Here is an 18,813-nt window from a genome sequence, read left to right on the forward strand (position 1 = left end):
TTTTTTTTGTTTAATGTTAAGGGTTAAATAATGAACTCGAATTCATTTGGAAAATATAAATATCTTCACAAACCTGCTTGTAACACTTTCAAAAGACACAAATTTCAACTGTAATTCTACAATTTCCTGATTTTTATAACGGAAATTGATTTGAAATGATGTAAACGACGAGACGAGACAATTTTCTTTTAAGAAAGAGAAAGGAAAATTATTTAGTTAATGAAATTAGGGAATGTTTGTTATGTAATTACTGAATGAATATCTAAGAGTTTGATATTTTTGTTTAATACGGTTTGATTCAGTTGTACAATCAATATAGATATAAAAAGGTAAAATGTTAATATTTAGTCAAGTGTAGTGTTGAGCATTGTATTTGTAGTTCAGGATAGGACGGTAAAAATAATAGAAAACCTCTGAATTTTTTTATATGCATCGATTTACTTGAAATTTTAACAGTAGAAAAAACTTTTGCCTTCCATAGATAAATCTTTTTTGGTTTTCTGTTTTGCGAGACATCCCATTACATTTTACTTTTATATATATATATATATATATATATATATATATATATATATATATATATATATATATATACAGTAAAACCTCCGTTAACCGAAATAATTGGGGGGGAGGCCGTTTCGGATAACAAGAATTTCGGTTAAAAATAACATTGTTTTTTATAATATTCTTGATCAAAGTATTGGTATTAAAAAATACTATGAGTTGATTTCGTAATGTTTTCTAATAAGTAAATCCAAAATAAAGTAATAAAATTAAGGAAAATGAACGAGTTTAACATGCTTTTTTAAAGAAATCTGCTATTTTTTTTGCGTTTTCGTTTGACAACGATGTTTCTCTCTCCCTCCATCGTTAATTTGCAGAACGTCATGAGTTTGCTTCATTCGATTGTTCAACGAAACGTAAAGCAATCTGAAAAGGACAAAACTTTATGTAATGACAACAAAAATTAAGAATCTAGTCGTGTCCCTAACTAATTAGGCTTACTGTATAAAATTCTTTCCTCTAAAGCATTGAAAATCTCGTCGACGGTCTTGTGCTGCATGTTGCCTCTTGGGTCGTCATCTTCGTCATCTGATATGCTCAGGTTGTCTTGATAAAGAACCATATCAATGATGTCCTGGCCGATGAATTCACGTTCTGAGTCATCAGCTGCTAACCAGTCACGTATCTCTTCTTAGTTAATTTCGTCATGTCCCAGCAAATTTTTAATGAAAGGTTTAATTTCTTCTGTCGTTTTCTTACCATTTTCTTCTTCAGGATCGTCAATCAAAATCTTATCAAAAAGTTTGTTTCAGCATTTTTCCAAAGTTGAAGATTTGATCTTTGCCCACGACTCAGCTCACCAATAAAAATGTTTTATTGTTAAAGATTTGAGAATTTCGGGAACACTTTTGGATTAATTCGTCTCCTGTAATAACAGATGTCTTAAGAATGCTTCTCTATAATGTCTCTTGAATGTCTCTATGACTCCCTGGTCTAACGGCTGGATTAAGCTTGTGACATTCGGTGGCAAAAATCTAACAATTGTCACCATTTTGTAGATTTTGAGGGTGAAGGCGCATTGTCAACAAGCAACAATGCTTTGATGAGAAGATTTTTTGATTTTAAAAAGGATTTTACACTTAAGACGAATTCATTTTCAAACCATTCTAAAAATAAAGTGGTCGACATCCATGAACTTTTTTGGCATCTATACCTTAAAATGCCTTTTCGGAAATATCTTTTAGAGCTCTTGGTTTTTGTGATTTCCCAACACATTCTCTTATTTAATGCATTAGGTTGTTTCAAAATATGACACATCTCCATAAATTGTCTCTTATTAAGGTTACGTTCTCTACAGAGAATTCTAACATCATCAACATTCACAGTATGTTTGGTGTTGATTGCATGTTCTGCAAGGGCACAAGTATGTTTAGAAAGTTTAATGTCACTACGATGTGAAGTAAGGCGTCCTTTAAGGGAACGGCCAGTTTGACCATAACTCTTTACTACCCTATTTCCCATATGTTACTGAAAAGCTTATTAAATTGTACAAACAGAACAATATCCCAGTTAAGATTGCTATCAATAATGCTAAGACTGTCAGCAACTTGTTTTCTAAAATTAAAACACCTCTTTCCTTTTTAGAACAAGTGAATGTAGTCTATCACATACCCTGTTCTGAATGTGATGCATGTTATATTGGTCAAACTGGCCGTTCCCTTAAAGGACGCCTTACTTCACATCGTAGTGACATTAAACTTTCTAAACATACTTGTGCCCTTGTAGAACATGCAATCAACACCAAACATACTGTGAATTTCGATGATGTTAGAATTCTCTGTAGAGAACGTAACCTTAATAAGAGACAATTTATGGAGATGTGTCATATTTTGAAACAACCTAATGTATTAAATAAGAGAACTGATATCAGCAACTTAAGCCAAATTTACCATGCACTAATACTACAAAATTGATTCTTCCTTATTCTACTTTTAATTATTGGTTTCTTCTTCAACTTCTTTTATTATATCATAACATTTATGTTGACATCCCTAAAACTTTTCCTTCAATCTCACCAGCTGATTGTCATTTCTGACAGTCGAGCTTTCAAATACTTCATTTTCATGATATGATCATAACAGTCAAGAACCCTAGCCGTGCCGTTGTTAATATAACAATTCAAAATTGACAATTATATTTTTTGATAGATTTAATCAATCAATGTTTTCAAAAGTGAAATTTAAAACAAATTAGTTAAATTGGGAATCTTCCGGCGTTCTGTGTTTCTGCGTTTTTGCTGATATATTTAGTATATTAATTTTTGATGTTTCTTTGCAATAACAACATTTTAATGCTACAGATCTTTTAAAGGTAAGATCATTTACTTAATTGTTTTTTCATATTAGATGTATTGCTAATAACACTCTTTTAGATGAACTGATGATGCTTATTGAACAATGGGCGAAACGTCTTCAATAAATAGATAAAGTAGCACAACTCTTGTCTTTTTTATCTCCAAATTGACCGAAAACATCCCATTCACTTACGAGTGCACTTTTTTTATATTAAATTAAACGGTCATATTCCTTAAAGATGTATACATATATATATATATATATATATATATATATATATATATATATATATATATATATATATATATATATATATATGTTTGTTTTGAGGTTTCCGCGGGAGCTATATGTGCTGTCACTATTTTTCCGGGTTTGACTCCGCGTTGTAAAATGCTGGTTTTCTTGAAAACCATTGTTTTGGCGACGTTTCGGCAAGGTCTCACTTGCCATTCTCAAGCCTGGTGGAACTACTTCTCGTCGTTACTCGATTAGTACTGGTCCAGTACTAATCGAGTAACGACGAGAAGTAGTTCCACCAGGCTTGAGAATGGCAAGTGAGACCTTGCCGAAACGTCGCCAAAACAATGGTTTTCAAGAAAACCAGCATTTTACAACGCGGAGTCAAACCCGGAAAAATAGTGACAGCATATATATATATATATATATATATATATATATATATATATATATATATATATGTATATATATACATATATATATATACATATATATATATATATATATACATATATATATATATATATACACATATATATATATATATATATATATATATATATATATATATATACATATAAACAATGTTCTTTGGAGTTTTTGCAAAAAGTCAAAATTTTTGGAGTTATTCGTGACTGAAAATGAACATGCAGTAAACATGCTTTTTTGACGTGTTTCACTTTTAGTCACGAATAACTCAAAAAAAAAACATTTTTTGGTCTTAAAATTCACTATTCTAGCACTACCATTGTTTTCTTTGATATAATTTTGCCACACCCGATTGGGATGGTAACCACCCTAAAAGGAAAAGCACACATTGGCATAGGGTAGATTTTGATATTTGAGCTATTTTCTACCTACTGTCCAAATTTCAAGCAAATCCATCCATATAAAAATAATTCTGAGCAGAAAACCGTCATATCCTGGACTACTAGTGGATTAGCCGCAACAATAGTAATGGATAATACTTTGTATAAAGCTGTGTAGGGTTAATTCTTAGAGAGTAGACTATTTTTTTTGTTCCAATGGCATTAAATCTCAAATGGGGTTTTGGTTAATTGTAACTTGGGCCTCAAAGGATCAAAGCACTTTTTTCTTATGAAAAAGTGGTTTCAGTTAAATTGGTTGAAACTTTGCAGAGAGTTAGATTTGGTCATGTTGATTAAACGTTTTTATTGCTATTGATTCTGCTATGAAAAAATAATGACAGTTTGCTATATAAACTTGTGTCCGCAAATGCTTCGTTTTCCGAGATACGGGGTTCTGAAAATTTTCTCACAAACTAACGATTTATTTATTGCTCTGAAACTGGTTGAGAAACGCGAGATAGTGAAATTTGGTGGGTTTTAAGAGGTAGTTTTTGGCCGTTTTTTGCCATATAATTAAGAATTTTATATTCATCATAGGCGCGCATACGGGCAATGGAGTCAATTTATTTAAGGAAAAAAATTGTACGCCACTGAGATAGTTCAAGTTAAGAATCATTTTTGAATTCTTCGTTTAATTGGTGACAAAAATTCTTCGATCTTTATTTTATATTGGGCGCTATTTTTATGCAAAAAAATTAAACACCCTTTAAAATTACACACTGAAATATAAGACAAGATTCAACAAGATTCAATGTGACACAAGTTCACTATGTCCTACATAGTATTTCAAACCTTTTTAGGGCAGTATTTCAGCAAAACCCAGGAATTAACCTCAACAAAAAAGTAATTTGTAATTTTCTCCCCCAATGAACCATTTTGATCCAGAAAATCTATGTTATCATCTGAGTCTTGACAAATTTCTTTTATTTCATAATCATCTCCGTCACTTTCCCTATTGTTTACTCTATTATTAATTTACTGTTTTGTCTTGGAACCTTTTTGCTTTTTAATTGACTCTGCTTTTGCAATTTTTTCCTTGGCCTCTTGCAGAGTTATCACTTCTGCCCCGGAGCATTCCGTGTTTTCTTTTCTGGATTACAGCCAGATTATTTGGGCAAGTGATGTGGCCAGATTTCTATCCAGTGATTGACTTTTAATACCAGTTTTTCCGGCAATATGATCATGCAAAGTACTCTTAGGTATTCCATATTTTCGTGAAGAACCATAAATATTGGCAGCATATATATACATATATATATATATATATATATATATATATATATATATATATATATATATATATATATATATATCATCATCATCATCCGGCCTCAAGAGTCCACTGCTGAACATAGGCCTCTTCCTTATGTTTCCAACCCCGTCTATCTTGCGCCGCTCTCATCCAGTTTTTATTGAGTCTTCTTAAATCGTCAGTCCATCTTGTAGGTGGTCGACCGACGCTTCTCTTGTCTTCCCTTGGCCTCCATTCCAATAACCTCTTTGTCCATCGCCCATCTGTCATTCTGGCTATGTGTCCTGCCCATCTCCATTTTAGTCTGGCTATCTTCTCGATGATGTCAGTCACTCCGGTTCTTCTCCTGATGTCTTCGTTGGTTATTCTGTCTCGCAGAGTTATTCCTAACATGGACCGCTCCATTATTCTCTGAGTGACTCTCAGTTTGGTAGCTGCTGCTTTTGTTAAGGTAAGTGTTTCTGCTCCGTACGTCAAGACTGGGAGGACGCACTGATCAAATACCTTTCTCTTTAGGCATGTGGGCAGCTCACTTTTAAAAGTTTCTCTCAGTTTTCCAATTGCTGCCCACCCAAGGCCGATTCTTCTCTTCAGTTCATGAGTCTGGTTATCCCTGCCAATCATAATTTCATGTCCCAGGTATTTATATCTATCTACGAGTTCTATTTCTTTCCCACCAATACTGATGTTCTGGTTGGGTACCAAATTGGTCATGATTTTTGTTTTCGAGATATTTATATTTAAACCTACACTTTCTGTAGCCATAACGAGTTCCTATACCATCTCTCTTGCCATACCTAGATCTTCAGCTATTATAAGTATATCATCGGCGAAACGTAAGTTGTTTAGATATTCTCCATCTATTTTTATTCCCTTTGTCATCCAATCCAAACTCTTAAAAGCATGTTCTAGCACCGTATTAAAAAGTTTAGGTGACATTGGGTCTCCTTGTCTAACCCCCCGTTCTATTTTTATGCGATTACTGTTAGTATGTAATCTGACAGTGGTTGTTGCCTGCAGGTATATTTTGTATAATAATTTAGTATATCTATAATCTAGCCTGCATTCTTTAAGCGCCTGTAATATTTTGCTTAGCTCAACTGTGTCAAAGGCTTTGTGAAAATCGATAAATATTAGAACTAGCGGTTTATTGTATTCCACTGCTTTCTCTATTAGGGTTTTTATACTTTGTAGATGGTCATTTGTTCCGTAACTTTTTCGGAATCCTGCCTGTTCCCTTGGTTGATAAGTCTCTAATTTTCTTTCCATTCTCTTAACTAGTATTCGCGTAAACAACTTATATATATGGCTGAGGAGGCTAATCGGTCTGTAATTCTCTAAATTTGCTTTGTCTCCTGCTTTGTGTAATAGAATCATAGTAGCGTTGTTCCAGTCTGTTGGAATATTGGCGCTGTGAAGGCAGATATTGAAAAGTTGTTTAATTTTTTCAAGTAATACATCCCCTCCAATTTTTAGTGCTTCTGATACTATTCCATCTTCACCCGGGGTTCGATTATTTTTCATTTTCTTCAGGGCTTCTTTGATTTCTGATTTTGTTATATCGGGCATTAAATCTGATCCTTGGTTTAATACCCCAGTTTTTAGTGTACTTGGAGGTTCCGTATTGTTATCTTTTTTTCTTGATCTATATAACTCTGTGTAGAACTCTTCGACTATTCTTAATATTTCATCTCTGTTCGTTGTTTCTTCTCCAGTGCTGTTTCTCAGTTTGTTAATTTCTATTTTCCCCTTTTGTACGCTCCTCTTCAAAACTTTCATGTTCTTATTTTGCTCTATTGCCTGTTTTGTTTTTTCTACATTGTAGTTTCTTATGTCTTTTCTTATTGCCTTTGTGATCGTCTTATTTATTTGATTTAACGCTTCTTTGCTTGTAGTGTTATCTCCTCTCATTTGTCGCCTTAATTCTATAAGGGTTTTCGTGGGTTGTCCCACGAAATATATATATATATATATATATATATATATATATATATATATATATATATATATATATAAATATATATATTTGAGCCATCTTATTTCAGAACTGTTCAAGTTTCCTCTTAATGAGCCAAGATCGGATTTTTATTGGAATCTACGAATATTGTGAGGTTATGTTTTTTAGGCACATAAGACAACAGCTGAGTAACAAAATATTCTGTATCAAATAGTTGAATGGATGTACTTACTTCGAATACGGATTTATTTCCTGTAAGGCAAGACCGACTAGCTAAATGTAGTTAAAAAAAAAAGACTAAATCTAAGAACATTCACTTAAATACTAAATTCACTAAATCTATGTTTGACTTAGATATTATGTGTTTCTGCATTTTTCTGCCATTGTCTTTTGGTAACACTTCTTTCTGAGTAAGTACAAATGCCATTGACATACTTTTTTCTCACATATACCTATAAAATATATTTATGTCAAATCTCTTTGTCGGATTTGTACGATCATAAAAAAATATGTTTCTGTGTTTTCGAACAACACTGATACAGAGTTGGTATCACATCCTAATCAAATATTTCAATACATGCTTTGTATATGAGCGAGGCAAGTTAAAGTTTGGAATAATGAAATCTCAGTAACGCGACAGGACAATGTAGCCATCCACGTTTATCGGCCAAGTTGGTTTTAACTTAACGACGTAAAATAACGACATATTTTGAAGTTACTCTGCGATCGATGAAAATATAAAATATGATGGCTATTATTACATTTATAGATATAGAACTATTGTGAAATAAACAACATGGTGCCAATAAATTTTGATGGGCGTTAAATATAGGACTGAAAACAAAATAATTTTAGAATTCGTACGTGATCGACAAGTAAATTCCTTGAAAAACAATCACTGTGTGGTCCCGTTAGTTATTCAGCTTTTTACATTAAAGGATATTTGGCATAAGTCGTTAAAATGAGTTATAGGTTGTGAGAATTACATATTGGATTGGAACTTGATGCAATTTCCATCGAATCACATTAAAATCTTTACTGAAATTTTTCGAAACTTTAATTAAATTTTATAAATAACCTTACTATATTATGTTACCCTTTATACGTCCTAATATAATTATGGAAGTTGGACAAATGCCAGACGAATGGAGAAGCAGTCTATTAGTACCTGTTTACAAAAACGGGAGATATACAACATTGTACAAACTACAGGGCCATAAAACTACTTAGGCACACTATGAAGAGAGAATAACTGATAGACGGATACATGAAGAAACCGAAATATCCAATAATCAGTTTGGAATTATGCAAGGCTGATTAACAACAGATGCAATTTTCATTATAAAGCAGTTAATAAAAAAATAAGAAATAAGGAAACAAACACTTATATGATACCCACTGATTTTGAGAAAGCATTATAGATTTGCTCGAGAGATTCTGTGGTGGGCACTCAGTAAGAAAGGAGTCCCAGTGAATATGTAGTGAAGATATGTAATCCCGGTGAAGATTATGAGAAATATGTATGAGGGAGTAACAACTAGTGTTAGGACCGGTGTGGGAGAGACTGATAAACATGTGAAAGTGGGAATGCTTAATCCTTATTTTTTCTCATTAGTTTTGAATGTAGCGAACTACAGGGTAGCATTCCGTGGTGCTTAATGTATGCTGATGATGTAGTGTTAATAGGAAAACAGTGAAAGCGACTTGGAACAAAAGCTGGAACAGCGGAGACACGGTCTTGGGGAAAAGGGTTTAAAACTTAGTATGACAAAAACAGAGTATTTGGAATGTTCATTTAAAAATGAAGTTATTAATTATTAGTCTTTGTTCTTATTCGGTATATCTTGGCAAATTTAAAATATTTGAATGAAAAATAAATATAAAATATTAATAGAAAATAAAATTTTCATTCTGGATGTAAAAAGTAGACGAAGTGCATGCTGCGGCTTAGACCACCTTCTAGTTCACGTACACCTCAGATGTAGTAGCAGCCGACAGGCAAAAGAGAATGGACCAGGAAAGGAAATTCTAGATCTGGGAAAACTGAAAAGACCCGAAACTCCAAAGAAATTTGAAGAAGAAGGGCTTCGAAATTTTTTTATGCTACCTCCATTTTGAGTCCATAAAATTTGAGTTTTAGTTTAATTTAAAGTACTAAAGATAGCAGTGTCAAAGATTCAGGTCTCTATTATCCTGCCTACTAACTAAAACCACCCTCTCTTACTTATGCGCAGTAGACTGTCGCACGTACCGAACTCCGAAAGTGAGGTGGCCGCTGTAACGATGATGACATTTTTGGAACACTCCCTTCTCTTATCTAGATCTTATCTATTGTTCTGAAGCTATTTTCTTGTGGCATTTTAAAGTAATTACGATTTTAATGGAAATAAGCCACAATTAAAGGTTAAAATAAGTTTATTGACGTTTGACATTAATGTTTGTAAGTGAGCCAAATATTGCCACCTTACCGTTTGGTTCTAAATAAATCCTACACTTTTATTAATAAATGAAAACAAATTTGAGTAGTATTAAAGAAATGTATTGTCTTTAACAATATATTTTAATTATATCAAAAAACTAAATAAAGAATACTTTTTTATTGATGTTGCGAATGTCAATATTAGGATTATAAATCTCCTATTATTGCCACCTATGTCAATATTAGGCACTGCAAAACTACAAATGACTACAGTTAACAGTAACATATATTTTTCTAAAAAAATAAAGGCAATTTAATAATTTAAATGTAACAAACATTTTTGAAAAATATAACTTAAGAACAGTGAGGGCAAGTAAACTTTTCTTTGTCATCTTTAGTCAGTCCTACACAGGCCTTATGAATATAAAGATAGCACACTATGTACAAGCGCGTATCTTCTTTACTGCAAATGTTACAAAAAATATTATTTTCTTCCAAGATTCTTCACTACTTGAATTTTTTTTTGTCGTACTGCTCGTTGTTTTTTCCACAACTTTGATTGGATTATTCAATTTTGGTATTGGTGCTAACAAATCTTTGGTAACTTGATGGGCTTTACTTTTAAAGCTGGCTTTCTCTTTACGGTGGATAATTTAATTTCCGGTGTACCCGGATTACATTTTGTTATTTCTTTTGTAACCGTATTGCCTCTCTGTTTATATTTTAATTCAATTAGTGGACTGTCACCTTAAGAGCTGCTGCTCCTCTTAGATCTTTTCATAGGTACATCTTAACTAAAAACATCGTCAAGTGAGTCATCGTAAAGACTAAAATCCGAGACAGTTATTAAACGCCTATTTTTTTTTTTATTATTAGTTTTCTCTTGCACTTGATATCCGCTTGTACTCGCTTCGTTTTTATATGCGGGTTTAACAATCTTGCAAGAAACTTCTAACAACAACTGATAAATCTTGGAAGCTACTGTGAGTTACTTCATCTTGTTCTCTGTAAGTGATCAAACGTGGTGCAAAGGCAGCTTCAGGTATAGCATCTGGTTTAAACGGATAAATGTCGGTAAATCCAAAACCGGAGATAATGTTTGATGGTGTCATTGCTTTTAGCTAAAATAGAGTTAAAAATTTCTCCAAACATCATTTTGGTAATCGCCTTGCCAGGGTTTGTTGTTAAAAACTGTAGAACTTCTTGGTCTTAAAATGTCTTAAAGCTTTTAAACACTGATTTGTCCATAGGTTGCAACTCGTGTGACGTGTTGCTAGGAAGACAAAATAAAGTTATGTTCATGCGGTTATCTGCCTCAACTATGGAAATATCTAGGTGGCTTTAAGCTTCATCAAATATTAGTAGGGTAGGACCAGGGTTTCTGAATGAAAAGAAATGGCCATACCACAAAACAAATGCTTCGCATGTCGTACTACCTTTATTTGTGAAAATAGCTTTTGAGCCAGGGGGCAAATGATCAGACCATTTAGGTTTAAACCTTTGGCCTTTAAATAGCACAAAAGGCGGTACAGTCTTTTAACAAAAACAATTTGTTGCTTATGAAATGTCAATCTGCATCCTTTTTTCGTCCGTAATATATATGCTACCAGGTTTGTCAAATAGGTTTAGTTTTTCTATGGTATCTCTCAGTTTATGAAAGAAGTGATCAACGAATATTATATTCGTTTTTTGGGCTCGAGCCGTATTCTTTAGTTGAACTTTTCGCCTAGCTACGTCTGGATGGATGCACAAGAATTAATTAAGCCATATTCTACCAGCTTTATTTGACTCTTTAAAAAACGGATTTGTTATATGATTTGTTGTAGTATAAGAAAACATACTTTTTATTAGAATCTTACTTGTCATAGGCATACCTACTTCAATTAATGTGTAAATGCTTTCGACAAGATCATTTTCTTGTGCTGCAGACAACACCGGTGATCTTCCAAGCTTTCTTACGGGATTATGTGTTCTGTGATAAAGGCCTAGCTTTGAGCGAGGAATGTTATAATGCTTGGCAGTCCCTTTGATTGACATTCCGTTCTCTATGATTTGCAGCGCCGAGCGTAGATCTTCTTCTGATCACTCATCTCGTTTTCTTGGCATTCTGCAAAAGTGTTTAATATTTAGTCCCTAGTATTGTCCCTATATAATTTGTTTGTAAAAACAAATAGCGAGCTTCTACATCTGATGGATACCATAGACTAAAATCGCCGAATAGAAAACACGTTGCTTAGAGACAAAGATACTGGCCACTGTTGCCACCTTAGTTGCAGCGTCGATACTATCTGTAATACGGGGGTGGTACTATTAAGAACAGTGGCAATATTTAGCACACCTACCTTATTTTGAGAACGAATTCCGAAGTGGAGATTCAAACGTGAATAAACTTATTTTAACCTTTAATTGTGGCTTATTCCCATTAAAATAGTAATTAGATCTTATCTCTGTCGTTGGTCCGGTTGGGTTGGTGTTTCTCTTCTTCTTCTTTCTTTTTAATGACTGCTCGGATGTAATTGTGAACACTATTCCATCGCTCCCTACTTCCCGTCATTTTCACGATAATCTCTCTTACAGGTACAGAGTTCATACGTATTTCTTTATACATTCTGTTTCTCTTCACTGTACATCTATTACACTCCATTGTGTCAGTAACAATGTCGGAATATTCGCAGTATAGGCGAATATGAAGATATCTGTATCTGTCTTTCTGAACTTATGAAGATACGCCCTAAAACAGACAATCTACCCAGTCTCTTAGGGTCGGGATAAGCATCTTGGTCCGCTGGGCAACATCTTCCTTGTTATTCCACTCTTCTTGCCATCTCTCCATCGATCTTTCCCTTTCTTCTTTTTTTATAGCTGTTGTCAAATATACAGTCCTGTAGGTGCATGCTACTTGCAACATACTCATTCTGTCTACTTTTGTCATGAGCCTAATATTAGGTATCTATATCTAAATATAATGAAAAATATTATTAATTATCGTGTATTTATACAATAACTATTGTATTCTACATATTTAAAGTGGTAATTTAATTATTAAATTAGCGTTTTGGATTTTTTGTATTGTGTGTGAAAGACAAGTTACATTTTCCTACTATTCTTTATATATTTTTTACTTTATTTGCCCTGGGAGGGGGGGGGGTTTGGGGGTTAAACTGAGTGCGCCACAGGACGAGGAGAATTTTGTCACCAGTTTCAAAATAATCTAAATAATAAATATTATAACCCTAATACAATGTGGTTCTGTCTTTGTGTATATGATAGTTAATAGTATTTAAGGTTTAGATGACGGTTCAAAATCCTTATCTTTTATTGAATAATCATGAATCTCTAAAAACTAAGGGACTTATTATAGGATAACAGAATTACAACTTAAGATAAGTTCTCAATTAAAATTAAGCGTAATAATTTCTAGATATCTGCCATCCCCGCATTGCTGTGTTGAATCCAATTCAAAACCCCAGTGCTGCAAATGTTAAGAACCCTGTACAACCAAACGCGCTTTCAAACTCAACTAAAGCTTTGCCAAATCATCTTAAAGATCATCGAACCCCTATTTTCAAGGTTAGTACGATTTTTAATTAAGTTTTAAGACCTTTCACACAATTTGGCATGCTCATATTTTGTGTTCATAAATGTCCCCGAGTTATGGTTTGGAACTTTATGTGCAAATTAAAGTCATATATAATGATGTACGTGTACTTATGTAGCTGTTACACATTAGTTTTATTTGAAATTCACCAGCTTGAAATGAGACATATTGGTTATAACCACTAACACCACCTTATACCACCCACCAGATGACAATTTGTATGTTTATACCGGATGACAATTTAAAAACTTCCCACTTTTAATATCTGTATTTCTGTAAATAATATGAAAAATCGGCACAGGTTTCAACACACTACCAATGGCAAATTATAAGGAAGAGGCGTCTAATGACACATCATTTTAAAGGGCGTTTAATTTTCTCTCCAATGGTAATCTAATTTAATATTTTTTCCCAGCAGTTACCAAAAAACCGCTTTCTAAAGTTACAAAAGTAATTGGAACTTACCTAAACTGAGATTAACGATTGTAAAATTATTAAGTAAATCTTATAAGTTTTATCTTTTAAAGTTATATCTTTTTTGCTGGAAAAATTATTACTTTTACGATAGAGATTAGTTTGTTTTTTGGTTTCGCTTTCATTCAGAAGACAGCTGCTTATCGACTGATAAAGCCTGTTAAACCATTTAATTTTACAAATGTTAGTCTTAAATTTTCGTAGGGGGTTTGAAACCCAAAAACCCTCCCTCTGGCCATGCCCGTGCTTATTAGTATGGCAGCTGCCAAAGTCTTTACGAGATAAGCAGAAGTAAAATGTTTGTAGAAATTAAATTACACAGCACATAAAACTGCATCAAAATGAGTTTAGTAAAGCTCAAAATGTTCGTTTTCCATTGTACTTTAGTCCTCATTAACATGATACTAAAATTTTTGATCTCATACCACCGAAAAATCGTTATAAACAACTTCGATTGTTTTTTTCATCTAAATTGCATACATACTTATATAACTTAAACAAAAACTGATAAAATTCATTTAAAGCTTATAATCATACCTTTAAAATGAGGTGTTTTGAATGTTTTTACGTTGAACAAAAGCAAAGTTATAAGCAAAAATGTCTGATACAGTCGATAATTTGTTATTTTTTAATAATGAATTTGCAATATCTCGGATTCTAATGGACCGATTTAAATTTTTCGCAGTTTCTTTGATTTGTTATTTAAACTTTTTATGGTAAAGATTTGGATTTAGCGGGTCAAAATACAAAAAAATAGTTGTAAAATCTTATGGACCTCAATCGGGCATGAAACCCCCATTTGCCCCTAGACTTAAAGCTGAAGTGGATAGACGGGATAACACAAAATGCTGAAAAGATCTGTGTTTCCAACTGCAAAATCCAGCAAGGACAGGGCAGAATGTCTCAGAAAGCTTGAGAAGGTCGATGATGATTCGACGATTAGGTGGTACCGTTTCAACCGTTAAATAACAAGAAAAAATTTAGTCGATATGCTATACGTACGATTTTGAACAGCATGGACCTGTAATTCTTCTTTTAAGGCTTCAATATCGTTGAGTTGTGTTTTATAAACAAGAGTTTTAAAATACTCCAATAAAAGAAGTCTAATGGATTTAACTCCGGTAACCTCGGTGGCTCCCCTTCTGCCAATCCATTTATGTGGAAATATCTAGTTTAACACCTTTCAGGCAGGAAGAGAATATTAAGGTGGAGAATTATTGTCTCGCTGAAATTAGCCAACTTGCGTGGTTTTTGAATGGAATGCATATATAATGCGCAGATGTTTGTTAGCGGAGGAAGCAAATCGTGCGTTTGATGTATGGAACGATCCGTTTAGGTACATAAATCATATATCTGGCAAAATATCAATGTCAAATCAAAAACTGACTTGTGTTGTTTCTGAAGCGACTGATTTAATTATCTAAGTGCAACAGGTTCTAATTACTTGTTCAAACGCGATTTTTTGACAACTATGAACAAAAAATATTAAATTAGACTATCATTGTAGATAAAATTAACGCCTTTTAAGATGATGTACCGTTTGACAACCCTTACTATTTAAAATTGTACATTGTTTCCCTTCTTCTTCTTTTTAGCCTCCTGTCGTCCATGTTTGGACATAGGCCTCTCCCAACTCCTTCCATCTGTCTCTATCCTGTGCAACATATTTCCAATTTGTCCATTGTTTCCCTTACAACTTCAAATTATAAATGAAAGTTTCAAATTGTCACCCTGTATATTAAGGCAAAATATAAAAATTTCTGTTTTAATTCATTTTTTAGAAGGTATTACAATCTTTAAATAAAATAAAGGATATAGATAATGTCCATTACATATATGTATAAGAAGTATTTAACGCTAAAGTAGGAAACTTTTTTTAAACAGCTTTTTATATATTGATTAACACAAATATTTCTTTATTTGCTATTAAGAAAGAGCGTGTTATAAACTCCTATTATTTAAAATCTGATGAATTTCCGGCTTTTCCTAAGTTAAAAATGGGTTTGATGATTTTTTCTATAAAACTGTCTAATCCCTTTTTTTTGTACTTCCTTAATATCATTTTTTATCTTCTTCTTCTTTCGGTGCCATATTAGGTCTCCCTGACGTTGGCAATTACATTGGCGAGTTATCCACGGTCTTCAACTAATCGAAATAGTTGTTCGGCACTGCGTATTCTGTTTCTTGACATCTGCTTCCTTCCTTCCATAAAATAGTAGATGGCGACTAAATATCATAAATGTTATAGAAGCATATATATGCTATAGAAGCATTCATTTATAACTTTTGAAGTACCTGGAGACTATCGCATAAGATAACAGTGTCGTCAGCATATCTAAGATTATTATTCAGTTTACCATTGATTTGCACTCCAAAGTCTTTATCTTTCAAAGCCTGTTTAAAAATTATATCCGAGTAAATATTAAATAACAGCAGGGATAGAATGCATCCCTGCCTGACGCTTAATCTTCCATCGACTCGTACGACTGCTTTCTGCTTTCAATACAAGTTTTCTATGCTGTTTTTTTCAAGTATGTTTTATACATTTCTGTAACTTTTCTGAATTGATTTTTGACACTACAAAAACCTTTATAGGCGTTGTTATTTACTATGATACGAATTAAAATATTTGTGCAACAAAGAGACAAACAAGATTGTTTTAGAATATGTTCTCGAGTGGGCTGCTTGACAAAGGTCTAATTAGGTACTTATTGAATAGGGAAGGAATGTATCTAGTGACTTTCTTATTCCTCAAATATTTGAACAGTAATTGTAAGTCATTTATTCTAAAATAGTCAATTTAAGGTTTAGTTCTGTAGTTGTAGTGCATGTTAGTCATAAAAGCTTCTATATTATACTCACTGCTTACTCTCTCTCTCAATACCAAATAAAATATATGACAAAATTTACAAATATATGACAAAAGGCTATAGCGAGATAAGATGGTAAAATCTGTACCCAGCTGGATTCTTATTTGGGATTTGGCACTCAAAAGTACATATTTAGAAATTCCATTAGCCAAATTTTTGGCTACCTAGGTGGCCCTTGGGGTTTCCTTGCGCAAAAAATGTGTTTTTTCGAAAAAAAAAAAAAAAAAAAAATTCTGAGCGATCATCTGCTTTAAAACATTTGAAAAAAATTTATGAACGTACATTTTAATGCCTAAAGACTCTGATTTTTTTCAGATTTTTCGGATCAAAATTGAGCTCAGGAAAAATCTTTGAATTTTTAAAAAAAATTTAGGTTATGTAGGTAATTTTTGACAAACTTCTAAATAATTATTGTTCGTGTATTTCTTCCGTTATTTCCAATTTTCTCTTCGGGATATCCTTACAATTTTAAAAAACCAATTTTTTTATACTTTCCCCATGTGTTTAGCCCAGTTTCAACTGCATGTGATTGAAGAATGATTTTTCATCCATTTTTTTCCGTTTTTTCTAATAGGGAGGTTATTTTGGCCATTTTCGGACTGCCGTTAAAATTGTTGTAAATATAAAAACATAATAATATTTTAGACTGCTGTTTATTTGAATCATCTATAGATTCACACATGTTTTTATTAATAATAAAAATACTTCCGCTTCCGACAAAAAAAAAAAATAATAAAAAGCTTCCGTTAGGCTACAGTACCGCCTACTGTACCATATTTTTAAATATTTTAACGTATTAAACAATTGACTTTTGGAAGCAACAGCTAAGATGAAGAAATATCTTATAACAAACTTATTTAGCCGTATGTAGTTAAGGTGATGTGCTAAAAACATGGGAAAAATATAAAAAAGAAAATGTCATATGTTTGTCATATTTTGAGCATGTTCTGGTCGGAAAATGGCAAACCTGATCCCACGTTTAGAAATTACCAAAAAATATATCAAAAATTGTTATTTATTGACATGCAGTTGACTTTAGTGCTAAAAACATGGAGGAAAACACAAAGATAGTGACGAAGACTGAAATTATTATTTTAATACAATTTTGGACATTTTTTACTATTTTTTAATTCTGTAATTTTATAAAATTTCATTATTATTAATAAAAATTGACAAAAAGTCTAATATAAAATTAAATATAGGTAATCATTTTACTAATTTAATCCATAAATGATAATATAATAACCATAGTCACCACTCGAATACACAGGGAGGTTCAAAAATCATTATGTTACATTTAAATGGAGTTATGTGCTTAGAATATAAAAAAAGTCATAGAAAAATGCAGTTTTTTCGAATTTAGAGTGTTTTAATCTGAAAAAGGCTAACATGACCCCGATATTAGAAAAAACGGAAAAAATAGATGAAAAATCGTTCTTCATTCACATGCACTAAAAAACGCATGTACTAAAAACATATGAAAAATATCAAAACAAGAGACTTTGTCGTATTTTGAGCATGTTCTGTTCTGAAAACGGTAAACCTGATTCCACTATTAGAAATAACCAAAAAAGATATCAAACATTATTATTTATTGACATGAAGTTCAGGTTATTTGATACAAACATGGGAAAAAATAGGGTTTGTCATATTGTGAGCATGTTCTGAAATGGTCTGTGAATGGCATGCTACTTGTGAGCATGGTCTGAAAATGGCAAACCTAATCCTGCTATTAGAAATAACAAAAAATATATCGAAAATCGTTATTTATTGTCATGCAGTGAGGTTATGTGCTAAAAACATGGAAGAAAACACCAAAAAATGGAATTCTTCATTAGAAAATGGCAAATCTAACTCAGTGATTCAAAAGAACGAAAAGAAATACACAAAAAATAATTATTTAAAAGTTTGCCAAAAATTACGTTCATAACCTAATTTTTTTTTAAACTTTAATATTTTTCATGAGCTCAATTTTGATTAAAGAAATCTGAAAAGAAATCAGACTGTTTTGGGCATTAAAATGTATGTTCATAAATTTTTTTCGAAATTTTTTGTGATAGGGGACCCATAGGACCACCTAGACAGCTAAAAATCTGGCTAAAGGGGCTTCTAAATATGTACTTTCGAGTGCCTAATCCCAAATAAGAATCCTGTCGAGTGCAGATTTTACCATCTTATCTCGCTACAGCCTTTACAATATTTCAATATTTGGTGAAGAGAATGTCAACTGGAGTATTTTATTTTACTGTTTGATACACGGCATAAATAATACTGTTCAG

General features: G+C 32.5%; 1 protein-coding gene across 2 annotated transcripts in view; it reads left to right on the forward strand.

Moving 5' to 3' along the window:
- The window catches only part of LOC140452085 (uncharacterized), a 51,330-nt gene that overhangs the window by 11,197 nt on the left and 21,320 nt on the right, over positions 1 to 18,813 (forward strand). For both annotated transcript variants that reach the window (XR_011952130.1, XM_072546141.1), the window contains exon 4: positions 13,014 to 13,162. Coding sequence is in view for 1 of the 2 variants with exons in the window: in XM_072546141.1 (XP_072402242.1) it covers positions 13,014 to 13,162 (149 nt within the window). In the remaining variant the exon portion in view is untranslated. The remainder of the gene's footprint in view (positions 1 to 13,013; positions 13,163 to 18,813) is intronic.

The sequence above is a fragment of the Diabrotica undecimpunctata genome, chromosome 10 (genome assembly GCF_040954645.1).
Source record: "Diabrotica undecimpunctata isolate CICGRU chromosome 10, icDiaUnde3, whole genome shotgun sequence".
NCBI lineage: Eukaryota > Metazoa > Arthropoda > Insecta > Coleoptera > Chrysomelidae > Diabrotica > Diabrotica undecimpunctata.